At 43.2% G+C, this 26,785-nt stretch overlaps 2 protein-coding genes across 2 annotated transcripts in view; one reads left to right on the top strand and one right to left on the bottom strand.

The window, feature by feature from the left end:
- The window catches only part of LOC138364185 (uncharacterized protein DDB_G0283697-like), a 97,823-nt gene extending 85,040 nt beyond the window's left edge, over window positions 1-12,783 (bottom strand). Inside the window, exon 1 of the mRNA XM_069323510.1 lies at window positions 12,682-12,783. Within this exon, the coding sequence (XP_069179611.1) occupies window positions 12,682-12,783 (102 nt within the window). The remainder of the gene's footprint in view (window positions 1-12,681) is intronic.
- A 1,712-nt stretch (window positions 12,784-14,495) lies between these two features.
- LOC138349679 (tetraspanin-18-like) lies at window positions 14,496-26,581 on the top strand. The gene is made up of 6 exons (XM_069323209.1): window positions 14,496-14,740; window positions 15,143-15,217; window positions 17,441-17,548; window positions 21,280-21,465; window positions 23,263-23,402; window positions 26,460-26,581. Exons 1-6 carry the CDS (start codon window positions 14,633-14,635, stop codon window positions 26,476-26,478), a joined length of 636 nt encoding a protein of 211 aa, XP_069179310.1. The 5' UTR covers window positions 14,496-14,632; the 3' UTR covers window positions 26,479-26,581.
- Window positions 26,582-26,785: the final 204 nt, after the last annotated feature.

Below are 26,785 nucleotides of genomic sequence, written 5' to 3'. Positions count from 1 at the left end.
TTAGAGCATCCAGTCACTGCTCTTCCCCAGACAGTTAGAGCATGCAGTCACTCCTCTTCCCTAGACAGTTAGAGCATGCAGTCACTCCTCTCCCCTAGACAGTTAGAGCATGCAGTCACTCCTCTTCCCTAGACAGTTAGAGCATGCAGTCACTGCTCTTCCCTAGACAGTTAGAGCATGCAGTCACTCCTCTTCCCTAGACAGTTAGAGCATGCAGTCACTCCTCTTCCCTAGACAGTTAAAGCATGCAGTCACTCCTCTTCCCTAGACAGTTAGAGCATGCAGTCACTCCTCTTCCCTAGACAGTTAAAGCATGCAGTCACTCCTCTTCCCTAGACAGTTAAAGCATGCAGTCACTCCTCTTCCCCAGACAGTTAGAGCATGCAGTCACTCCTCTTCCCTAGACAGTTAAAGCATGCAGTCACTCCTCTTCCCTAGACAGTTAAAGCATCCAGTCACTGCTCTTCCCTAGACAGTTAAAGCATCCAGTCACTCCTCTTCCCTAGACAGTTAAAGCATGCAGTCACTCCTCTTCCCTAGACAGTTAGAGCATCCAGTCACTCCTCTTCCCTAGACAGTTAAAGCATCCAGTCACTGCTCTTCCCTAGACAGTTAAAGCATCCAGTCACTCCTCTTCCCTAGACAGTTAGAGCATCCAGTCACTCCTCTTCCCTAGACAGTTAGAGCATGCAGTCACTCCTCTTCCCTAGACAGTTAAAGCATGCAGTCACTCCTCTTCCCTAGACAGTTAAAGCATCCAGTCACTGCTCTTCCCTAGACAGTTAGAGCATCCAGTCACTCCTCTTCCCTAGACAGTTAAAGCATCCAGTCACTCCTCTTCCCTAGACAGTTAGAGCATGCAGTCACTCCTCTTCCCTAGACAGTTAGAGCATCCAGTCACTCCTCTTCCCCGTCATCGGTATTTTCTCATTATTTGTATTGTCTTTTTGGTTTTCTATTCTACCATATTTTGTATTGTTATTATTGTGTTCTTGATGCAGTTGTTTTCTTCAGATCAGTTGTTTCTTCCAGTTGTTTTCTTCAGATCAGTTGTTTCTTCCAGTTGTTTTCTTCAGATCAGTTGTTTCTTCCAGTTGTTTTCTTCAGATCAGTTGTTTCTTCCAGTTGTTTTCTTCAGATCAGTTGTTTCTTCCAGTTGTTTTCTTCAGATCAGTTGTTTCTTCCAGTTGTTTTCTTCAGATTTATTTCTTTATTCCGTTAACTTCTCGCTGAAAATATATATATATACTAAATATTTTATTTGTATTCGTTTCTAGTTTATATTTATTTTAAAACTCCTCGCACCTGTTTTGGTCCTGATGAGAAAGAGATTGAGGGAGAGAGGTAGAGAGGGAGGGAAGGTAGAGAGGGAGGGAAGGTAAACACACAAGGGGAGGGAGGATGGAAGAGGGGAAATTAGAGAGAGAATAAATGACAGCAGAAGGACTCGCGCAAACTGGGAATCTGCAGGTTCGAAATCAAATCGAAATTGGCGTCATTGTGCGCAGTTTTCCACAGTTGGGGCTGTGTTGAATAGTCGGCACCTCGGCCCGTACTGTATTGCTTGTGGATTTAGTGAGAGTTGTGATGGTGTTGTGTATCTTGTTACATACGCGACCCCTGGAGTTGTTGTTGTTGTTGCTTTTCACAAAGACGGCTTTTATAATCGGTTCATCCCAGACCTATCACACCGTCCTTAACACCACCTTCCCCTCCCTATCTCCCTCACCTCTTTCCTTCCCTCTCTCACCCCTCCTCCCTCACTTCGTTCCTGTAAAGTATTCATAAAAATATCCGAGTCATATTGTATCCTCAAAGGGGACCATTTGTTAATATTTTATTTTATTAGTGACCAGAGAGTCAGGACAAATGTCATTGTAAGTGAATTTGGTCATCTTGATGGCCACCCAAGATGTACCTTGGGTGGCCATCCTCCTCCCACGCGTTACAGTTTCCTACCTGTCCTCATGTTGACCAAACCGACTTGAGAACGGTCCAGGACGGACCGAAACGTCGTCGTCCCTTCACCTTCTAGTGTGTGGTCTGGTCAACTTGCATGAGCTGTATTTATGGAGAGATTGTGATGTTTAATGACCCCAGAAACTGTTGAGGTACAATGCTGAGGTGTGCACAATTTTCTGTAACATCATAATATGAAGTTATAGAAACTGTCCTCTTATCATGCTAACTTTGAGACCTATGTGCCAATATCTGTCTTAAGCCCTAATAGTAAACTACATTATGTTTTCCCAATACATGTCACGGTTCAGTTTATGAGCTGAATGAACAAATCCACAAGGGCCATGACGAGGATTCGAACATGCGTCTGGGAGCATCCCAGACATTGCCTTAATCGACTGAGCTACGATTTGTGTTCATTTGATGCATCACGTTAGTGTGATCTCTGTGTGTGTATAAGCTGAATGTTTCTCTATACTAACAGAGTAACTACCGTTAGTTTAGACTACCGTTTAGACTACCGTTCACCTGTTTAGTCCAGACGTTAGTGTAATCATCCTTACAAATTTTGTAACGAATCAAGTTTCTGAACCTGACTCTCTTACCATCCTGCCATTACCTCAAATGCCTGGTTCATTGCACTTTTAATTAAATAGATTAAGGGCCAACTGGGGTTCAAAGTTTCCTCTGATGGTCATTAAGGAGGAAGTAGAGCTGCTCAACTCGAGAGCCTCCAGACTTGGGCTCTTTCTTGCCCCTCAGCGGCCGGAGTAGAGGAGACTGGTGGCGTCCGGGGAAGTTTCGCGCACAACTTTGAATCTGTTTTAGTTATTTTAGTGTTAAAAATACGAACAGTTTTAGATAGAAAAAAAATGTAAAACAGAAACAGATTTTTTTTACATTTGAATTAACTATGTTTCAAACCTCGAAAAGCCCAAACAAAAACGGGTTTCAGGTGTTTTTTTTGTTAATTTCTCAATGACTATTGTTCAACATTCGATGAAAGATAATAACTTGATGACCAAACCACAACTCGGAAGATGGAGAAGCGACGATGTTTCGATCCGTAACTTATAATTTTCTTTAAATTTCGTCAAGTCAGTTTCAGGTGAGATTAGCAGTTGCCAGGAGCCAAGATAAAGTGAGATGACTTAAGACCAGGGGGGGGGGCTAAGTGAGCCCAGGTATAGCGACGGGGCGGGGGAAAGCAGGGCTAATTAACCCGACAGGTGATCATTGGGTAATAAACACTAGCGGGGAGTCATTAAGGAACCCGGTGATTGCTATCGTCAATTACCGCCTGGGAGCTCTTACAGGCCGTAGGAAAATGTTGCTGGAGGCGAGGAAGAAAGTGGTGGCAGGGGCAACAAAAATAGCGACGAAAATGATGAAATTGAAATAAGTTTATTGAGGTAAAATACACACAAAGGGATGAGGTAGCTCAAGCTATTCTCACCCCGTTCAGTACATCGTGTTAATACATACATAGACACACATCACAAACAATAAACGTATTACCGAACATTCTGAGAGACGAATTATGATATTATTATTATTAGTTAAGTCCACGGTTAAGCGCGGGAACTAAGCCGTTAGATATTCAACACTCGTTAAAAATAATTATTTCCTAATTGCATAATATATTAGTGAAAAATCTGTTTGTAAACAACTTATATTTATCTCAAACCTCTGATTGCTCACAACGTCTTGGGGGGAGAGTTTTAAATCTATTAAATATGATATTAAATATTAATTAAAGTAAAAACTAATTTGGTGACTAGACTTTGGCGAAAGGAAATCTTGCTTAGCGAGTGTACGGGTGAACGAGGCTTCGGAAGCAGTCAGGAAGACAGCAGTCCTGGGTTGAAATCTTGGGGCAGGATTGGACAGCTCGTCCCCGAATAGTTGTCTGGGATTAGGCTTCACAATCCCTCAAGCTGTAGGATACAGAGTTAAGAGGTTAATGTATTTACACACACTGGCCAGGGGCCAGATTCACGAAAGCACTTACGCAAGCACTTACGAACCTGTACATCTTTTCTCAATCTTTGGCGGCTTTGTTTTCAATTATTAAACAGTTGATGAGCTCCGAAGCATCAGGAGGCTGTTTATAACAATAACAACAGTTGATTGGGAAGTTTTCACGTTTGTAAACTGTTTAATAAATGTAACCAAAGCCGTCAAAGATTAAAGAAAGATGTACACGTTCGTAAGTGCTTTCGTGAATCTGACCCCAGGTCTTGTGTCTGTAAACCTAAGTCCGTGTGTCTCCGTGTTGAGTTTAAATATGTTGTGGCGACACTTTTAGTTATGACCTAGACCACTAGGCTACGGTGGTGTACGTCCTCGAATCACAGTCGAGGGACCAGGATTCACCTAATGCATCTGTTCACCTAGCGGTTAAATAGATGCCCGGGAGAAGGTCCGTTACATGGCCTAGAGGGACCACCACAGTAGAGGCTTCCTTCCCTCCGAGAATGGTAATTATATCGGTTATCTTCAAATTAAACGCCGCGGTCTTAGTTTTTTTCAGTGCCTGTTGTAGTCATGCTTGTTGGTGATCACTCATGCTGATAATGGAATTCAGCACTGCGAATATTAAGGTAAATTAGGATCATTTTTTTTTAAATCTTGGCCATCTCGGCGGAATTTAATTTCAACTTTGCAGTGGCTCTTCCTTATCAAAGAAAACGTTACCCGCACATGGTGGAGTTGGTGAAAGGGTGACTGACGTATATTTAAAAGACGTCATGACAAATCCCCCATCTACACACACACACAAAAAAAAACACCCCCATCTCAACCAACCCTCCACAACCACACAATCTCACCTCCATATACTCGCCCTTCTCCACTACCACCACCACCTTCTCCACTACCACCACCACCTCCACTACCACCTCCACTACCACCATTCCTCTACTAGCGTCATCACCACCAGTCGTCGTTCGTTGCCAGACTAATAGATTTAATCATCTCTCCTGGAGCCGCGGGTTGCATATTGTTTTCAGCTCTTGCAGTGAGGGAGTCGTGTGCGTCTCCACCTGTCAGTCACCTTGGTTAGTATCTTGAATTTTTTTTTTAGCAAAATAGACATCGAGAATGAGTTGATCAAACAGAACAAAAATTATTTGCAGGTGTGCTGGGTTATTCTCAACAAATATGTTATCGAATTTGAAGGCTTTGAAAAGTCTTAAAAATTATTATTTTGTGGCCGGGGGCTTTCCAGGTAAAGATGTGAAGAGGAAAAAATCTTTTTAATGGTATTAGCAGTTCTCCCCCAATTTGAATGCCTTCATAAACAAGTTTGTTTGTCGTCGACTGAGGCTAAACGAACTACAAGGTTCAGTTCCTGAACCGATTATGTGCCTCTGTAACCTTTTACACCACTGACCACGGGATGGGTATCGGGTGCATAATAAAGAAAGAAATTGGAAATTGAGGCTTCTCTCGCTGAAGTTCCTCTTGTGGACTTGGTTCACTTCGAAGGTAATAAAACCAAGAGTTATTAGACGATCCATTCTTAGCTCTGCATATTTGTGAACTTGTTAGGCTTCTACGGTTTATGGATTAAATTACCGGATAACCTAATAGACGTGGCATTGTTTCAAGCGTAGGTTAGACACGTACATGCATCAGTTTGGACATACATAGGAGCTGCCTCTTACAGGGCCTTCCGCGATGTTCTGTATTTGTGTATACAAGAGGCTGGTGGGCGGAGATTATTTTAATCCGGAAACGTTCGCCCCGAAATAGGGACTGACACGAGGCTTGGCGGGAAACGACCAGCAGGCGGTAAGGCAGTTACGTGACACGCAACACATACGTCTGAAAATGAAGGAAGTAACGACGTTTCGGTCCGTCCTAGACCGTTATCAAGTGACTACGTTTCGGTCCGTCGTGGACCGTTATAAAATCGTCACTACCTTTATTTTCAGATGTGTGGATTGGTAGGCCCTGGTGGTACTTGGTAGGTGGCCCGGCAACCATTCAGGTGTGGGGGGGGGGGGGGGACACGCATTCCCTAATGGGATTAATTGATTGATGAAGATTAAGCCACCCAAGAGGTGGCCCGGGCACCTAAAGAGAAATAAGTCTTGACAGATAAATGCTTAGGTGATGGTGTGTTGCGTCTAGGTGATGGTGAGGTGCGTCTCGGTGATGGTGAGGTGCGTCTAGGTGATGGTGTAGCGTGAAAGTGATGGGCTTGTGATATATGGCTATATTAAGCGAATTTAATTAACAGTGAGAAATTTGCTTTTGATGCTCGAAATTTTAATATCCTTTCTCTCTCTCTCTCTCTCTCTCTCTCTCTCTCTCTCCTCTCTCTCTCTCTCTCTCTCTCTCTCTCTCTCTCTCTCTCTCTCTCTCTCTCTCTCTCTCACTCTCTCTCTCAGTTCGGAATTTATATGACTTATTCTGTGGGAAGGGACTACTATTGGGTAATTCTGGCGCCCAGGAAGGTCTAAAGTGAGGCGGAGTTGGAGATGGCCGCCGTCTTTTTATATGGCGAGGGTAGGCGAGGCAGGAGGCGAGGCAGGAGGCGAGGCAGGAGGCGAGGCAGGGGGCGAGGCAGGAGGCGAGGCAGGAGGCCGAGTGCGCAACACACAAGCACCAATTCTCCTACTTATTTGGAGAGGCAATAACAGTAAGAACACTAATATAGAGACGAAGAAATTAAGAAAAATCTGGCAAATGGGGCAGAGAGCGATAAAGATGATGTGCAGGATGAAGCACGCGAACGAGAGTCCACGAGAGGGAAGGAGGAAGGGGGAGGGGGATGGGGGGATAGAGAGGAGAGGAGGGACAGGGGGATGGGGGATAGAGGGGAGAGGAGGATAGGGGATGGCAGACAATGGGAATAAATGCTGTACATAAATTTAATAGAGTTGGTGTAAATGTTGAACACTGAATGTTGAAACATGAAGTAGTTCGGTGAAGGGGAACATTGCACGCAAGCTAGGCTAGACCGGGAGCCGGTCGGCCGAGCGGACAGCACACTGGACTTGTGATCCTGTGGTCCTGGGTTCGATCCCAGGCACCGGCGAGAAACAATGGGCAGAGTTTCTTTCACCCTATGCCCCTGTTACCTAGCAGTAAAATAGGTACCTGGGTGTTAGCCAGCTGTCACGGGCTGCTTCCTGGGGGGTGGAGGCCTAGTCGAGGACCGGGCCGCGGGGACACTAAAAAGCCCCGAAATCATCTCAAGATAACAAGCTGGGACTAGCGGTGTCTATGAATTGGGGCGAATGAAGAAGGCAAGAGAGGAAAGCTTTCAAGGAGAGTGGATCTGAACTGTCAGTTGAATGATGGAGAGCATTTAGCCTAGTGGCGGCGGCGGTGGTGGTGTGGCGTTCAGAATTTTCGTTTCTCCTTGTCGATACTTGCGCATAACTGAATCACTGTAGCCGACACCCACCTCAGGTATACCGGAGCCGAGGGGTGTATTGCTGCTACTCTCAGCGAGTCCCAGAAAAAAACAAAACACCGAGGCCTTGTACAGTGCTTTGTTCCAGAACACTCGAAAACATTAGGCTCAAGGGGGTGAAAGTGCACTCAAGTTTTTGAATGATTTGCAGGTCAAACTCATTAGGGAAACCAAGGAGCCAAGAGCGACGGGTTTTTTGTTCCAGCAGCTCAGCATTGCAGCCTAGCATGAAAATACTTACTGCATCTTAGTCATGGGCCCAGGGTACGAGGATGTTCATGTGATGGTGTTGACACCTTCAGAAGATACATCTTTTTGCTGCTATGGGCAAAATATGATGAACAACAATTTGTTTATAATTTTCCCATGATCAGTGCACAGTATTTTACAATAATGTCACAAAATATAATGGTTTTGAATTTGTTTTCCAAAGTGTTTAGCCAGAGTCAGATGTCAAAATCGTCATGGGGTTCAGTATGTGACTATGGCATGCTCCTAGTTCTCGAATTGTGGCGATCCCGACCACATTACGTTACCGCGTAATGTAATAGAAATAGAATCCCTTGATTGTTTCAAGCGTAGGTTAGACATATATGAATGAGAGTGGGTGGTTATAAATACGAGTTACCTCGTATGGGCCAATAGGCTTTCTGTAGTTACCTTCATTTTTATGTTCTTAAAGGGAATCAGGATGCATGGTTGGGTGAGGCTGGGCCCAAGAGTTTGACCTCTAACCTCGAACAGAAACAGACATTTCTATTTATATTTACGTACAAAATAATAATATTTGTGCATAAATGTTGAACAAAAAGTAAAAAATTAACAATTTAAAAAAATCAACAAATATATATAGTATAATCACTGTCACAGATGCTACAAATTGTGAGCCAGCATTTCCTGGCTCTATACAACTGCATGCTGTAGTGCAGTTTTTGTTTAGGGGGAGAAGGAGAGAAAACACGGGTTGGAGAGCCTAGCTTATACTGTAGGGGGGCTGGAGAGCCTAGCTTATACTGTAGGGGGGCTGGAGACTCTAGCTTACACTATAGGGGTGCTGGAGAGCCTAGCTTATACTGTAGGGGGGCTGGAGAGCCTAGCTTATACTGTAGGGGGGCTGGAGAGTCTAGCTTATACTGTAGGGGGGCTGGAGAGCCTAGCTTATACTGTAGGGGGGCTGGAGAGCCTAGCTTATACTGTAGGGGGGCTGGAGAGCCTAGCTTATACTGTAGGGGGGCTGGAGAGTCTAGCTTATACTGTAGGGGGGCTGGAGAGCCTAGCTTATACTGTAGGGGTGTTGGAGAGCCTAGCTTATACTGTAGGGGGGCTGGAGACTCTAGCTTACACTATAGGGGTGCTGGAGAGCCTAGCTTATACTGTAGGGGCGCTGAAGAGCCTAGCTTATACTATAGGGGCGCTGAAGAGCCTAGCTTATACTGTAGGGGTGCTGGAGAGCCTAGCTTATACTGTAGGGGTGCTGGAGAGCCTAGCTTATACTGTAGGGGTGCTGGAGAGCCTAGCTTATACTGTAGGGGCGCTGGAGAGCCTAGCTTATACTGTAGAGGCGCTACGTTGACAGTGGCGTGTACTACAATAACAGTATCATCTTGTAAAGAGTAGAGAAAGAGAGAGAGAGAGAGAGAGAGAGACAGAGAGACAGAGAGAGCGTGCGTGTGAGGGAGCGAGCCAGCCAGAGAACAATAGGAGTTGCCAGAACTCCAAACATTACAAGCAGAAGTGAAAGGAGTGTTGAAGTGGCAGTTTCAGGTTGACAAAGTCTAGAGTCGTCTAATATTTTGTAATATAAATCGAAATATTAAAATAAATTGGAAACCAAACAGAGATATTATGAATGGAGTGATAAGAAAATATTTTGTGTACCGCCTGAAGGACCTCGAAAGTTAAATTAAACTTCAGCGAGAAATTAAGTTTCTTTCAAGTAGTTAATTTTTATTAGAATAAAAAAATTTAATAGTCGAAAAGGAGATCAAAGCTTTGAAATTGGGGCCGGGCGAAACTTTATTAAAAGAGGATTAAAAGTTAATTTTTGAACATTGTTATCGTGAATATTCCGGCCATTGTAGCGAGGCAGACCAGGCTATGATTTGTATTTTTATTTACTTGTACCGTCATAACCTATATGTATACTATCGTATCCCACACATATACTGTCGTATCCCACACATATACTGTCGTATCCCACACATATACTGTCGTATCCCACACATATACTGTCGTATCCCACACATATACTATCGTATCCCACACATATACTGTCGTATCCCACACATATACTGTCGTATCCCACACATATACTGTCGTATCCCACACATATACTGTCGTATCCCACACATATACTATCGTATCCCACACATATACTGTCGTATCCCACACATATACTATCGTATCCCACACATATACTATCGTATCCCACACATATACTGTCGTATCCCACACATATACTGTCGTATCCCACACATATACTGTCGTATCCCACACATATACTATCGTATCCCACACATATACTATCGTATCCCACACATATACTGTCGTATCCCACACATATACTGTCGTATCCCACACATATACTGTCGTATCCCACACATATACTGTCGTATCCCACACATATACTATCGTATCCCACACATATACTGTCGTATCCCACACATATACTATCGTATCCCACACATATACTATCGTATCCCACACATATACTGTCGTATCCCACACATATACTGTCGTATCCCACACATATACTATCGTATCCCACACATATACTATCGCATCCTGCACCTGTCTGTCGTATCAATATAACGTATTACATTAATTAACATTACAAGAATTATTGACTATCATTATTTCTTGCATACAAATATTTCTGCACCATCCTAAATCCCACTTATCAATATATTGGGGACTGGCATATCGAATTGCAAAATCTCAGAGGATTGCATTGCAAATCGGGTTTCCTTGTAAAAAAAAAATATGAACTTGAAAAATAGAGAACGTGATAAACACCTCCAAAGGATACCCAGTCTCATTCATATATATATCTAACCATATCGAGTGATAAGGCATGTGATCAAATTTTGAGACACACAGCTCTATCCTGTCTGGTTTGACTTACCTGACTGGGCACTCGAGCAGAGATTGTAAACCGAGCCCAAATGTTAATGACCTCGTTTATTAAGGTATCAGATAAATTGTTTATTTATTAATTACTTGATCGCACAATCCTAGTACAGTGCTTGAGATAATGAGCCACTAGGTGGGTACAAGTCACTACCAAAAAAAGGTAATCAGTAGGAGTCCATAGAAATTGGGAAGCGAAAACAAAATTTTCACGACCAGGCAACACTTTTTGGACTCCAGCGGCAGATTTTATCTCGAGGTTTGTTACTTTAGTGGGGAAGCGGAGTGGTGGAGAGTGGAAGAATTGGAAAAGGAAGCAGGGAAGGAAGGTTTGATGGTGATGAGTGAGAGGGAGGTAGAGAGAGAGGCAGAGGGAGAGGAGAAGAGGGTGGTGCTTACCTAAGAGTGACTAAAAGTACAATTAATCTTCTTGTTCTCGGTGCGTTATTTTGTTTTTTTTCTGACGTTGAAGTTCTTTCCCATTTGTTCTTTCCCATATTTGTTCTTTCCCATATTTGTTCTTTCGTGTTGGATGGAGGTGGCTGCCTCAGCGTCTTTCGGTGTGTTACATTTGTTAACCACTTGTACGGAAATTTTTCGTACATTTAATATTAATATTTTAATATTTACGGAAATTAATATTTACGTACATTTCTTTCGACTCATTTGAGTTTTCAGCTTATGCCTATTATCTTGTTTTGTTTTCTCCTTATTCGCCTTGTCTATTCCCAGTATTTTGTATGTTGTGACCATGGCCCTTCTGTTCTTTCCTTTCTCTAAGGTTGTGAGATTGAGTTGTCCCTCATAACTTACCTCATACCTTAGTCCTCTTAATTCTGGCACTTATTGCAGACCACTGCAAATTTTCCAGTTTTGTTTTGTGTTTTACGATGAGCAGATGTCATGCCAGTGCTTCATAAACTAGTACTGGCCTTACATTGGTCGTATACATTGTTATGAAAGAGTTTTCAGGTTTTAAATGTTTGCCACCTTCCCATATGCTGTAAAAGTACCGCCTGTGTGTGTGTGTGTGTGTGTGTGTGTGTGTGTGTGTGTGTGTGTGTGTGCGTGCGTGTGTGTGTGTGTGTGTGTGTGCGCGCGCGCGTGCGCGTGCGTGGTGTGTGTGTGTGGTGTGTGTGTGTGTGTGTGTGTGTGTGTGTGTGTGTGCGTGCGTGCGTGTGTGGTGTGTGTGTGGTGTGTGTGTGTGTGTGCGTGCGTGCGTGCGTGCGTGCGTGCGTGTGTGTGTGTGTGTGTGTGTGTGTGTGTGTGTTAGCTCTGGAATTATATCCATTTCCAAATCTTTTTGTTGAAGAGGAGAGAGGGGGAGGGAAGTGTGGGGGAGGGGAGGGAAGTTTGAGGGAAGGAGGGGGGGGGGGCAAGAGTCGACAAGAGGGCCCAGCCTGATGTAAACAATACAAGCCTCGACTGCCAGACTTTGGACACTGATTCTCTCGATTTTCATTTGTTATTTACATTCCTTTTATCAGTGCATATACATTTTTTATCACTTGTTTTAGATATATTATTTAAATATTTCCCATCATTTCACTCTGTGTGAGAAATATCAACCTCCAGAGGGAGACACACACGAGTAATCAATTGAGAGTACAGAGTGGGAGACAATTTAATAAATCTTCTCACCTGCACCAGCATCCCAGCAGTGGGACAAGACACAGTTCCATCTCCCGCCTCCCTCGGCATCACCTCCATAATTCACTCGTTTTTCGGTCCGGATGTCGTGTTGCCATGGAGACAATGACGCCAGAAGGTGGGAGAAAGCAAGTGATGCTTCGTGTTAGAGGAGAGAGAGAGAGAGAGAGAGAGAGAGAGAGAGAGAGAGAGAGAGAGAGAGAGAGAGAGAGAGAGAGAGAGAGAGAGAGGGAGTGAGTTGGGAAGGAGAGTTGGGAGGGAGAGAAGAGTGTGAGCTGGAGAGCTTACTATGGAATAGGAGGAGGGGGGAAAGGAAGATGAAAGGGAAAGTGAGAGAAAGAGGGAGGTGTGAAAGGAAGAGAAGATGGAGGTGGGTGAGGAAGATAGGGAGATGAGGAAGAGTGTGGGATAGTGAAGAAATGGGTAAGCAAGGAAGAGAGGGAAGTAGGCAGGTAGACCGAACAGCATTAACACACACACAATTCCAAAGACTGAGTGGTGTGAAGTAAGCTTACAAAACCACAGGAGGTGACAACATCTTTCACAGTGGTGAGGCAACATGTGTAGAGAGCAGACTGCTGCTGCTGCTGTTCACAGTTGCTGGCCCACTGATGCATGGTCTTAGATGCACTGGGAAGCAAGCAAGATTCCTAATAATCACTAACATTACACTAAAACCTTGGACAGATGTGACCATGGTATAAATAGCAAACATACACTCACGCGAAGACCAAATGAAAAAGGGAGCTAGACCTTCAACTTCCTAAATAAAAAGGAACAATGTAAAATCACGAGCCTCCTATACGGAAGACAGCGTCCAAGGGGATCTGTACCCTTCCCAATGCTCTCATTCTTGGGTACAAGATACACTTGGCGGTATCTTATCAGTAACCATCGCTAATAACGCTGGAATCTTTAAGAAAAGTGTTTATAAAAGACACAGCAAACCTGTAAACTAATGCATGCCAAGACTTCCAGTCTTGGCAGTCTGCCACAGACAAAATATTATAAATGGAGAAGAATTCTAGTTCCAGCGCTATGGAAAAACTAATTAAAATTCAATTGATACGAAGCTGGTCCACACAACTCTGTGACACTATACGGCTGGAAACATTATTCTTCCCTGCCCATATTAACTCATCCCCCCCTCCCATATTAACTCATCCCTCCCTGCCCATATTAACTCATCCCCCCTGCCCATATTAACTCATCCCCCCTGCCCATATTAACTCATCCCCCCTGCCCATATTAACTCATCCCCCCTGCCCATATTAACTCATCCCCCCTGCCCATATTAACTCATCCCCCCCTGCCCATATTAACTCATTCCCCCTGCCCATATTAACTCATCCCTCCCTGCCCATATTAACTCATCCCCCCTGCCCATATTAACTCATCCCCCCTGCCCATATTAACTCATCCCTCCCTGCCCATATTAACTCATCCCCCCCTGCCCATATTAACTCATCCCCCCCTGCCCATATTAACTCATCCCCCCTTGCCCATATTAACTCATCCCCCCTGCCCATATTAACTCCCTCATTCCCTAACGTGAGACACCATCTCTCCATACGATAAGTGATTGTATTATCGAAGGGAAATCAAGTGTACCTTGTGATGTGGCTCTGGTGGGGAATCTTGCCCTAATCTGCGAGGGAGGGAGAGTGCATTGATGGATGGAGGAAGGGAGGGTAGAGAGGGAAGGAGGGGGGGTAGAGAGGGAAGGGGGGGTAGAGAGGGAAGGAGGGGGGTAGAGAGGGAAGGAGGGGGTAGAGAGGGAAGGAGGGGGGTAGAGAGGGAGGGAGGGGGTAGAGAGGGAGGGAGGGGGAGGGGCGAGAGAATAAAAACTAATGACTCCACTAATGCTCTATATCACCACTAAGTTGCTACACTTGTACAATAGGTTTTAATTCCCGGCTGATGTACTTCATGAATATCTCGCTAATTACACCACAAAATGGTAATTTAATGTTAATTAAACCATGTAATGAGCATTACGAGGTATTAATATTTAGTTAATTTGATCTATGCCAGGAAATAGAGCGAGTGCTGTGGTTTAGTGTGGTTCATGGGCTTCTTTGTTACTTTGGTTGGGGTAGAGAACAGCAGCTGATGACGCACAAATCACAATCGACTTGAGAATGGTTCAGGACGGACCGAAACGTCGTCGTCCCTTCACCTTCTAGGGTGTGGTCTGGTCAACGTCACTTTCATATACCTGGAGCACACCTGGAGAGGGTTTCGGGAGCTCTACTGCCCGAGTCACGTGTGTGTTAGTTACTGCTGTGCGTATGTCTCACACACCTGAACAAGTCAGTAATACACGCTCTTTCATACCTGTCACAGGCTGCCGGGGGACTGGTGCTGGCGCTCAGCATCTGGCTGGCGGTGGACAACACCTCCTTCCTGCTGCTGACGCGGGTGTCGGACAATGAGAGCCTCCAGCAGTTCAACCAGCCCTCCGTCATGGAGCATGGCGCCTACGTCCTCATCGTCGCCGGCGGCCTCGTCTTCCTCATCGGCTTCTTGGGATGCTGCGGAGCCGCCATGGAGTCCAGAGCATTGCTCACAATGGTGAGGACCCTCAGTAAGCTTGAGACACATCTTTTATATCAAGCAGTTTCACTTATGGGCGGTTGGTGACATTTGTAAATTAGTTTGTTCGACGGACCACTTGGGCTGGACGGTAGAGCGATGGTCTCGCTTCATGCAGGTCAGCGTTCCATCCCCGACCGTCCAAGTGGTTGGGCACCATTCTTTTCCCCCCGTCCCATCCCAAATCCTCATCCTGACCCCTTCCCAGTGCTATATAGTCGTAATTAATGCCTTGGTGCTTTCCCTCCTGATAGTTTTGTTCGACGGAACTCCCTTTACATTTCCACTCCTTTGGGTATGCTTAGTCAGTTTTCTTTCATTCTTAATAAGAGTGTGTGTACTTCCCTCCAGTCTTTAATTGTAAATGTTTCCTCACCACAGTACGGTCTGATGATCATCGTTATCTTCATCCTGGAGGTCACCGGAGGCGCCCTGGCTGCTGTTTACAAGACTGAGGTGAGTCTCCACATAGTACAGGATTGTTGATGGGAATCCCACTCCCCCAACATACCCATGCACCCACCCACACTACCCATACACCCACTCACACTACGACACAAACCTACCCAGCTCCTATAGACCCTTCCCTTTTCCGTTTGTTTTTTTCTGGGGAAGGGGGGGGGGGGAGGGTGGAGTAAAGAGGATGAGACACAGGCGAAGGGAAAATATAGTGAGAGTTATGATAGCAGGCGGGCTGTCCACCTTGCTGACAGTGTGTATTCACTTTGTTGTCTGGGTGCCTTGGTATAGGTAAATAAAGTAGAATACGGGTAAGGAGAGGGAGTGGGTAGAGAGAACGAAGATACGAAATACAGAACGAATACCCCCCCCCCCCCCCGTGTTACACGGATCTTCTTACCGCCTTATTTTACACTGCTTGTAGTTTGTGCATGTTGGTTTTCATTAAGATATTTAGTGGTACTGGAGGATATTCAAGATGTGGCCGGACTAGATAAGTGTAGTTATGTGTTCGTGTTAAGACTACGGAATCTTCTTAGATTTCCTAAGTCTTTTTTTGCCTTTTTTCAGTATTCTGTCTGTCTATCCGTATATTTGATAGTATGGTTGTCAAGGATTAATGGGATCTGGGTTTCATTTTGCAATGTGTATTGCAAAATACACATTGCAAATACACGCAGAACGAAACTTTTGTTTATTTGAACACATTTTCCATTGCTTTTCAAGTTTATTAATTCAATTGCTGCCTTGATTTTGTTGGCTAATAGCAGCTCTGAAGGTCCAGGTTGTGGCATATTATCTGAGTGACATCCTCAGCGTATGTAATGTATCCTCCCGGTTGGGGCAGGTCAGCTGTGTATATTTTTGTATAGCATAGGTGAAAGGCAGATTCCTTGTGGTACTCCATTTTTTCAATTAGATTATATCACCCAAGTAGCTATCGATACTGAGCCAGGCTGTTCTGTTTATAAAACTGCACAAATGTAGCAGCATATCTCTGTGGAAGCCTTAGGCCAGATATCTTATCTTTTTAGGCCGTGTGTGCCAGGCTGTTAAAAAGCTTTGGAGACATTTGTGAGCACTATATTACAGTGATCTTGCTTCGACATTGCATTCGCTACATATGTCTGTCTTAAGCTCAGGACGCGGGCATAGATTTGTGCTGTGAAATATTTATAAAGAAGGCATTGCTATTTGTTCCGTATCAGTTGAGCGAGCTAGCTGTACAGGAGTGTGGAAAGGGGGAAAGGCGTCCCTTTCCACTTCATAATACCCCCCTTCCCACCTCATAATCCTCCCCGCCCCACCTCATAATCCTCCCCTTCCTGTCCGTCACATAACAGACCCACATCGGTGCACTGGTTAATGTGTGTGTGTGTGACCTTGCTACATGAACAGCACATTCTTTGTCTCCAGCGAGATAGAACGCACATTTAGTCCCACAAATGTTAACACACAGTACTCACCCATCCTCTACGAATCTCCCATTCCTTACTCCCCCATCCTCTTCTCCCTCCCTCCCTCCTGTCTTGCTATCCCTCATAATTGACAATATGGTTCAGTAAACTCACGTTGATTATAGCTAAATATTAGATTAATCTGACAAATATAAGAGTAAACTGTTGCATAAAACAATAGTGGTAATGTGTGTGTGGGAGTGATTAAGATTCGTGGGGAGATGTTCCTTGGTAGATAATACCTATCTACCAAGGTAGATAATTAATTAATATGATATTATCTGTTATCTACCTTGGTACATAATAGATAATATCATATAATTGTTACACGATAGTCACAGGTACTCCTTGAGACAGTAACAGGTACCCTTGTTACCCTTAGTTTCCCTTAGTTTGCAATAATATGCCACCCTAAAGGGCACTAATATGTTAAAAATTACCATTATTGGTCTGGCATATCTTGTCCAGTCAAGGGTAGTCTGTTACGAAATGTACCTATTTGCCGGCGTATATGTACCTATTTGACCCAAAAATTCATATGTATATAATTATATATATTTTGCATAATATATACAAAAATGCGTCGTATCCACCGGCAAATAAGCTTTATTAGTTGATTATTTAGGTTTAGACAGTGTTCAAAATTTAACATTTTTAAAGGAAGAGTTTTGAGGTAGGTTAAACACAAGGAACATGAAGATTATATTTGTTTATTGTCATGATGTAAGCGACGTGTTGTTAATGTCAGTAATTCTCCCGGCAGGCGAAGGAGGAGCTGCAGAACTTCTTGAAGCACACCCTCAAGCACTACTACTCCACCCACGACCAGGCCAACTCCGTCACCGTCGCTTGGAACGCCCTCATGGGCCAGGTATACACTTGGGCTGGACGGTAGAGCGACGGTCTCGCTTCATGCAGGTCGGCGTTCAATTGCCAAGTGGTTGGGCACCATTCCTTTTCCCTCGTCCCAATCCTTATCCTGACCCCTTCAAAGTCCTGTATAGTCGTAATGGCTTGGTGCTTTTCCCTGATAGCTGTCCTCCTCCCCTCCGGCGAGAATTATCAGGGAAAAGCGCCAAGCCATTACGACTACACAGCACTTGGAAGGGGTCAGGATAAGGAATGGGACGTGGGAAAGGAATGGTGCCCAACCACTTGGATTGACCGTCAACCTGCATGAAGCGAGACCGTAACTCTACCCCTCCCTCCCTCTCCTCCTCCTCTCCCTCTCCTCCTCCTCCCCCTCCCTCTCCTCTCCTCTCCCCCCTTCCTCCCCCTCCCTCCTCCTCCTCCCTCCTCCCTCCCTCCCTCCCTCCCTCCCTCCCTCGCCTCTGCATTAACAGACACTTCTTAGTTCCTCGTGTTAGGAGCTAAAGTCGTGAAGTTTGCACATCAAGCTCCAGACTGTCAACATGTAGGTTATCTTGAGATGATTTCGGGGCTTAGTGTCCCCGCGGCCCGGTCCTCGACCAGGCCTCCACCCCCAGGAAGCAGCCCATGACAGCTGACGAACTCCCAGATACCTATTTACTGCTAGGTAACAGGGGCATCAGGCTTAAAGAAACTCTGCCTATTGTTTCTCGCCGGCACCCAGGATCGAACCCAGGACCACAGGATCACGCATCCAGTGTTCTGTCCGCTCAACCGCCGGCTCCCTTAGTAGGCGGGTTAGAGTAGGCATCCCTACAACTAGGCACTCCCGCAATGGAATAAGTGCACGCAAAGGCTCATCAATACAATCATTAAATGAAGAAAGAGCCAAAGCCTCGCGTTAATACGCAGCCTCACCTCGGTCTTGTGTATCTCACTACTCCGGCCAGTAAATTCCTTCCCCCCTCCCAATAGTCTCACACAAACTGCTGCGCGTAAATTCAAGTCCACAATAAGGGTGAATGCAGGCCCCGTATTTTACCTTGTTTGTGAACTAGGTCTGAAAGTCTCCCGGCTCTGTTTATGGATATGGATGGAGACTGACTACAGCACTCACTCCCACCGCGGCAAAGGAGAAGAGAGGGAATGGTGAGAAGGAAGGGGAGGGAATGGTGGAAAGGAAGGGGAGGGAATGGTGGAAAGGAAGGGGAGGGAATGGTGGAAAGGAAGGAGAGGGAATGGTGAGAAGGAGAGGGAATGGTGAGGTTATCTATCTTGAGGTTATCTTGAGTTGATTTCGGGGCTTTTTTAGTGTCCCCGCGGCCCGGTCCTTGACCAGGCCTCCACCTCCAGGAAGCAGCCCGTGACAGCTGACTAACTCCCAGTTACCTATTTACTGCTAGGTAACAGGGGCATAGGGTGAAAGAAACTCTGCCCATTGTTTCTCGCCGGCGCCCGGGATCGAACCCGGGACCACAGGATCACAAGTCCAGTGTGCTGTCCGCTCGGCCGACCAGCTCCCCTGAGAAGAAAGGGAAAAAATAGTTTGTGGAGACAGCGACTGTTCATTGAGGGAAATGGGTATATTGAACCGGTTTCTCAACCCCGGTGATTCCTTCACCCCATAGCTATCTATTCCCTCTGTCCCTCTACTGTCTCTTCACACACTGCCTGTCCCTCTACTGTCTCTTCACACACTGCCTGTCCCTCTACTGTCTCTTCACACACTGCCCGTCCCTCTACTGTCTCTTCACACACTGCCTGTCCCTCTACTGTCTCTTCACACACTGCCTGTCCCTCTACTGTCTGTCCACACACTGACTGTCCCTCTATTGTCTCTTCACACACTGCCTGTCCCTCTGCCATCACTTCACACACTGCCCGTCCCTCTACTGTCTCTTCACACACTGCCTGTCCCTCTGCCATCACTTCACACACTGCCTGTCCCTCTACTGTCTCTTCACACACTCTGCCTGTCCCTCTACTGTCACTTCACACACTGCTCGACCCTCTACCATCACTTCACACACTGCCCGTCCCTCTACTGTCTCTTCACACACTCTGCCTGTCCCTCTACTGTCACTTCACACACTGCCCGACCCTCTACTGTCTCTTCACACACTCTGCCTGTCCCTCTACTGTCACTTCACACACTGCCCGACCCTCTACTGTCACTTCACACACTGCCTGTCCCTCTACTGTCACTTCACACACTGCCCGACCCTCTACTGTCACTTCACACACTGCCTGGCCCCTTCATCTGTTTCCCCTCTCATGTCCCCTTGTCATAACACCTCTCCCCCACCCTCAAGCATTTGCTCTGCTCTCCCCTCAACTCCTTCCTCTCAATACTTCCCACAATACTTTCCCCTCTCTCTGTCTGACACCCCTCTTTTCCCCTCTCCGTTTTGCTCACATATACAGGAAAGGGTGTAAGTTTACATACTGGCCTAGATGTGCTTGCAGGATCGACTGTCATCACTTGAGTCCTGTCTTCTGAATTTGAAGAAAAAGGTGCTTCTCCGCGTCCAGTCATGAAGAACTCTGGAATAAATTTACTTCTTGTAATTTTAAAACAATTCGAAAAAGTATATATTAAATTTATAATTTAGTGGTGTCAAATACCAACTTTAAATGTTTGTACAGTCATTTTGCTGAATAAATGTCCGCCCTATTTCTTTGCTAAGAAATATACATAAAAATACCTAAAATATATAAAACAAAAATATATACTTAAATATTTGATGTACATAAACTGTGGTATAGATGAGTTCAGGAGCCTAACGGCTGAGTGGACTGCGCTCGGTATTCATAGTCCTAAGGTTCTGGGTTCGATCCCTAGCAGAGGTGGAAACAAATGGACAGAGTTTCTTTCACCCTCATTCTCCTGTTTAAAAATTTAACCGAGTTTTGGCATTTACAACCTCGACAGGTAGGAAGTTCAATCGGTTTATAATTCTGTGGGTAAAAAAGCATCTCCTGTTCTCAGTCCTATATTGTGGTTTGTTTAGCTTGAAACTGTTGCTCCTTATTCGTGTTACATCTGACTTTTTGAAGAAATTGTCCAGATCAACATCCTCCAAATTGCTCAGAATTTTAAGTTTCAATGAGATCTGCCTTGTCATGCCTGGTTTGCAGTGTTGTTTTCCCAGTAGCCCTCAACTGTTCCTGGTACAAGGGTTGACTTAGCTCTGGAATGATTTTTGTTGCCTGGTGTTGCACTTTCTCCAGAGCAGCTATATCCTTCTGAAGATAAGGTCTCCATGCTTAAATACTGTAATCCAAATGGGGGCACACCAGAGATTTATACAATTGAATCACTAACTTCTTTTTCTTAGTCAAAGGTACGTTTGATTATTCCAAGGGTTTGGTTAGCTTTTTTGACTGCTGCTCCTACCTGTTGTGCAACTTTCACTGAATGGTGGATTTTGACTCCAAGGTCCTTTATTTAATAACATTATTTTAATATGGTGGAATTTCAGCCATTTTTTTTTTTTACTGCCAATAATATGTATTTTAAATCACCCACCCATATGTTCATACCAAAGGATGAGTATGGGAGGAGAGCCTTGTGCTTTTCTAGGATATATAACAGGTCTTCTGACTGCTTAATTTTTCCAGCAGATGGCCTTCATATAGATCACTAAGACTAATTAATTAATGCTTAATGTTTTTTCCATGTATCTGTCGTCTCTCATTTTCTCGGACTAATATGCCTCCTCCTTCCAACAGCTAAAGTGTTGTGGGGTGAACAACTACACAGACTTCCAGCAGGCGGCATTGTGGCAGGCAAACAAGTCAAGTGATATCTTGATCCCGAGGGCCTGTTGTGTCCTCGAGGGTGACCCTATCAAGTTCTACCCACTCGACCCCTCTTGTCCTTCCAGCCCTAATCAGGATAACTCCTACTACCTCACAGTCAGTTGCTCTTTGTGTTATTACCTAATTGTAGTTAGAGGATATGCTTGCAGTGCCCTATCTTCCTATGTGTGTATGTGTACGCACTCATGATCACTGTAGAGTGCAGGTACTGTACAGTATTTGGTAAAGGTGAACTGGGTGAGTAAAGAAATTCAAGTGTAATGTACTGTAGTTAGCTGTTAGAAAGAATCGATAGCCCAAATTTTTTTTATACCACATTTTGAAGTATTAGCAGTGTTTGTCCTGGGCACAGGATTCACTTTGCACAATAGATGGACTTTGGGTATCAAATGGCTTTAAAATTTGGACTCATGTTGGGTAGTATCTAGTCAGGTCTGGGGCAATAGCTAGTCAGGAATCTGAAAATTTCCTAAAAATAAGTGAAAAACATTTCCTTAACTGCTAATATATTTTATAACTAAACAATTCTACACATTATTATAGAACAGAAAGGTATTGTATAAGCTTACATGGATTGTGTATTTTGAGGTAGACAAGAATAGGTAGCCTCAAGTTTAGAATTTTCTGCACATTTAATATTGTTTAACGCTTTTTCTTTACTGCAATTTCCAGTACCAATATGAATTCCAAATTGAGTTATTTTTTCTACATGTCAGCATTAGAAAGCAAATTCAGATCTTTCCTATCATATTTGGCCCTATACTGTATCAAGTACAGTATACATATAAAGAAATGCTTTTCCTGCCCGAAACGCTTTGCGTAATAGTGGCTTTAGGCATTGTATGTACTAGCGTTATCTATAAATCCATCAACTTTGTATCTTATCTTGTATGTATGTACCTTACCTGAATAAAAATTTATTTTATTTAATTATTTAGAAACAAAAAAAGGCCATTCAACCTTGAGGTTCTACTTTAACACAATGGTATGATGTTAATCTAAATAATCTTATACATGATCATCTGCATCAACGGCTTCAATATTACAAAAGTGTTGAAAGTGTTTGTACATCACTATATCAGACTTCTTGACCTACTTGCAAGGAAATCACTAACATGTTGTGTCACTTATAAAGAAATAAAAAAAATAATGTGGCTAATGTTAAGTACTCTGTATGTTTAGGCATGTAATGCTTACTTGTAGGACATTATTTTCTTTGTTGTCCAAGATTTTTATATTACAAATGTTCCTTAACTCTAAAATGTCAAAATATTAATTAAATGGCTTATCAGTTGATGTATATAAAAGTTTATTTGCAGAAACTCATGGACTTCATGAGACAGATGAGTAATGTGATGCATGTAAATGTTTGTATTGCATAAATTAATGCTCTCACAATGGTTGGTAAACATGGCCTAATTTCTGTTAATCATTGATCAACAGCAGTTTCTATCTCACTCGATTTTTTTCTAAATTTTACAAATATGAAATATACAGTGTGTCCCGTAAGTCTAAAACCTTTACTCCAGATACTATTCATAGTGTGATTTTTGTGTAGCTGTTGTAATTGTGAATACCTGTACAATGAACTCATTTTATACATAAGATAAAATAAAAATAAAAATAGTTTGTTCTGTTTTGTCATATACTAGTAGTTACAAAATTAAGGTACACCCTGTATATGCAGTTTGTATTCTAACTTCTCTGTATTGTAAAAATTTCTCTATTGTAAAATATTTACATGTGAATTCTGCAGGTCACCAATATGAGCAACATTTTCTCTTATCTCTGCATTTTTGTCATAGTTTTACAGTTATTGGTGATTTCTGTACGCCTCTAATACAGACATTTCTCCAGACCTAATGTTATGTATGGTGATGGTTGCCGTTACAGGGCTGTCTGAGCAGGTTACAGGAGAACACCTTCTACTACTTGACTCCCATGTTGTCTGTGGCCATCTGTCTGGGCACACTGCAGCTAATCCTCATCACACTCTCGTTTTACATGTGTAGGGCCATTAGCAAGGCTCTCAAGTAAGGGTGAACACTTTAGTCCGCATGATCTCACCCGCTCGCCTGTATGCTTGACGTGATTTTATGAAGGATTCTGCAGTGACAAATGCATGGAAATTATATTAAACTAGTTGGATTTAGTGTGATGCATTAACTTGCTTTTGAGTAAGTTTTGTACTTAGGACATATCCAAATATTTGCTCATTACTGTACAACTTTTGGATTGGTGTGACATTTGCAGGCTAGTTTAATGTGATTTCCATTAATTACTTTGTCACTTAAGTACGAGCCACCAAGTGTTTATTACAGTACCTGCTACTACCCACTACCCACCATTCCTCCCTTCCTACCGAGACAGAATACCCTTCATGGTAAAGCATTTTAGCTTATCGTATTCACAGATAATGAACCTGTTCAAAGCCAGATTATCTGTGTAAAAGTAGCTTGTTCCCTGCTCAACTTTATTTTTATTGTGCCTGTGGGTAGTCAAAAATTTACTGCATCGAATCAGAAACTATAGAAAGTTTTTATCAGACCTTGCATGTCGTGACTTAAAAATGCATTAATCATTACATGGCCTAGTGCAAGTGATAGAGAGTATGTGAGAAAGTTGAGAGGAGGTATGAGTGTGAGTGTTTATATCATTTGTGCTTGCAAGATCAGGCTGTTAGCTCTTGGATCCCACCTTTCTGTCAGTTGTACTTGCCTATCACTTTGGGCAAGTGAGGTCTAGCTCTTTATGTCCCACCTACTGTGTACATGTGTATGTAATTCCTGTACCCAAGTGTAGTTACAGGATAAAAAATAAACTCATGGTGCCCATCTTCCCAATACTCTGTCATACAATGCTTTGAAACTAGTAACGGCTTTGACCTCCACCATCTTCTCACTTAACTTGTTCCAACTATCTACCACTCTGCAAAAGTGAAAATTTTCTTATATTTCTTATGCAGCTTTGTTTAGTTAGTTTAAATCTATGACCTCTTGTTCGTAAAGTTCCAGGTCTCGAAATTCTTTTCCATCACTTTTATCGATCCCCGTTACTATTTTGTATGTAGTGATCATATCGTCTCTCTTTTCTTCTATCTTCTAGTTGGCATATTTTAAGGCCTCTGACTTCTCGGAGCTCTTGTCCTTCAGTTCTCGGAGCCATTTAGTTGCATGTCTTTGCACCTTTTCCAGTTGTGTGTGTGTAATTACCTAAGTGTAATTACCTAAGTGTAGTTACAGGATGAGAGCTACGCTCGTGGTGTCCCGTCTTCCCAGCACTCTTTGTCATATAACGCTTTGAAACTACTGACGATCTTGGCCTCCACCACCTTCTCACTTAACTTGTTCCAACCGTCTACCACTCTATTTGCGAAGGTGAATTTTCTTATATTTCTTCGGCATCTGTGTTTAGCTAGTTTAAATCTATGACCTCTTGTTCTTGAAATTCCAGGTCTCAGGAAGTCTTCCCTGTCGATTTTATCAATTCCTGTAACTATTTTGTATGTAGTGATCATATCACCTCTTTTTCTTCTGTCTTCTAGTTTTGGCATATTTAATGCTTCTAACCTCTCCTCGTAGCTCTTGCCCTTCAGTTCTGGGAGCCACTTAGTAGCATGTCTTTGCACCTTTTCCAGTTTGTTGATGTGCTTCTTAAGATATGGGCACCACACAACAGCTGCATATTCTAGCTTTGGCCTAACAAAAGTCATGAACAATTTCTTTAGTATATCGCCATCCATGTATTTAAATGCAATTCTGAAGTTAGAAAGCATAGCATAGGCTCCTTGCACAATATTCTTTATGTGGTCCTCAGGTGATAGTTTTTCTATCTAGTATATAATTAGTATATCTAGTATACAGTGTGCGTGCGCGTGTGTGCGTGAGTGCGTGCACTGCGTGTATTCGTGAGTGCGTGCGCAAGATAACTGTGCCAAATTTATTTACTTACTTGAGTGTAAAGAAGACTCGTCTTCTTGCCATTGAAGCATACACCCTGCCTCGTATATGATTCCTGGTCTTGTAGTCCTTCAAGAGTATTGCAAGTTCAACCACCTGAAAAGGATTTTCAAGCATTTTTCAAACAACACTTAGAAGTACTATCCTTGAAAACAGTATTAAATGATTGTTGAGAACCACAGAAGTCTTCAGCCTTACACCAAAATGTATTACATAGATTTACATACAGTACATTATATACATTACTAGGATCATAATTGTAATCATTAGGAGCAGCCATCTTGGCATATTCAAGACAACTATATCTATAAGACAGCCAATAATCACTACTAAAACAAGACAAGAGAAACAAGACATGGCTACTGAAAGTCTTAATATATTGGGTGCAAGGTTCAAGAGCATGCTATGAGTTCATCTTTTGGGCAGTAGAGAAAAGGTTAGAAGAACATAAAAAGGTGAAAGAACTGGACAGCAAACCTTTGTTTATAAAAGGGTCATGAATCAAAATGCATTCTTTTCAAAGGAACATAATAGGTCTCAAATACCTTCAACTAAAGTAGTGATGAACTGCATTACAATACAGTACAGTACATATAATAGGCAAACCTGAGATGTGATAAGAGGTGGGACACAAACACTAGAGGAGTCACTCATAAACTTAAAGGGATCAAGAGCATGAGTTTTGAAGCTTATTCATGAACAATAATAGGATTGGTTTTGGCATGAGACCTGGATGCTACCAGCATATATATATACTTGCATGCTTTTAGCTAGTTGAAACCTTACCGACAGTTTCACCAAGTTATTTGACTGTGAGAAACAAACTTTAAACCATACAGTATAGAGTAATGCATAGTGAGAAGTCGTATTCAGTTTGACTTACTAATGGTATCTTTAGTCCACAGATCTTTACTGGACAGTGAAATACGAGTGTAATGGAGATTTACATGTTTCCCCTTGTACAGTACAAGAGACAAAAATTATTATAATAATATATACATATATATATTATACTGGTGTAATGTTTAATATACATATTTTAAATAGAATTTTTATATTTTAGAATTTTAGTATGTGTAGCATATTTACTAAACAGATACTGCTTGACTAATTCGGTTCCATTTTCTTCAGGGTTGCTACGGTAGACTGATGCAGTGGGTGGAAAACCACGTCAATGTGCTCATGGGGATTGGCATAGGTGTGGGCCTCTTTGAACTTCTCTCGGTGGCATTTGCTTCTGTCTGTGTTCCTCTCTGGGTCACAAGATCAAGTGACGCCAGCAGCGGCATGATTCACTAGTTCACCACTGACTAGGAACAAATGTGCTGCCGATGATCAATACAGTGACTGACCCATTATGTTAACAATTTTGGGAGGAACAAGAACACGATTATACTGTACATGCACTATGGAAATGGGATGAATGAACAAGACCATATCAGTGAAAAATTAAGTGG

This window comes from Procambarus clarkii, chromosome 12, assembly GCF_040958095.1.
Source record: "Procambarus clarkii isolate CNS0578487 chromosome 12, FALCON_Pclarkii_2.0, whole genome shotgun sequence".
Lineage (NCBI taxonomy): Eukaryota > Metazoa > Arthropoda > Malacostraca > Decapoda > Cambaridae > Procambarus > Procambarus clarkii.
This window is presented reverse-complemented; position numbering and strand designations above follow the sequence as displayed.

Excerpts from the sequence above, each read along its gene's own strand:
- LOC138349679 (XM_069323209.1), top strand. The coding sequence starts at position 14,633 with ATGGAGCATGGCGCCTACGTCCTCATCGTCGCCGGCGGCCTCGTCTTC. Across the intron at positions 15,218-17,440 it reads CTGCTGTTTACAAGACTGAG|GCGAAGGAGGAGCTGCAGAA; the intron begins GTGAGTCTCCAC and ends TTCTCCCGGCAG. Across the intron at positions 21,466-23,262 it reads ATAACTCCTACTACCTCACA|GGCTGTCTGAGCAGGTTACA; the intron begins GTCAGTTGCTCT and ends TTGCCGTTACAG.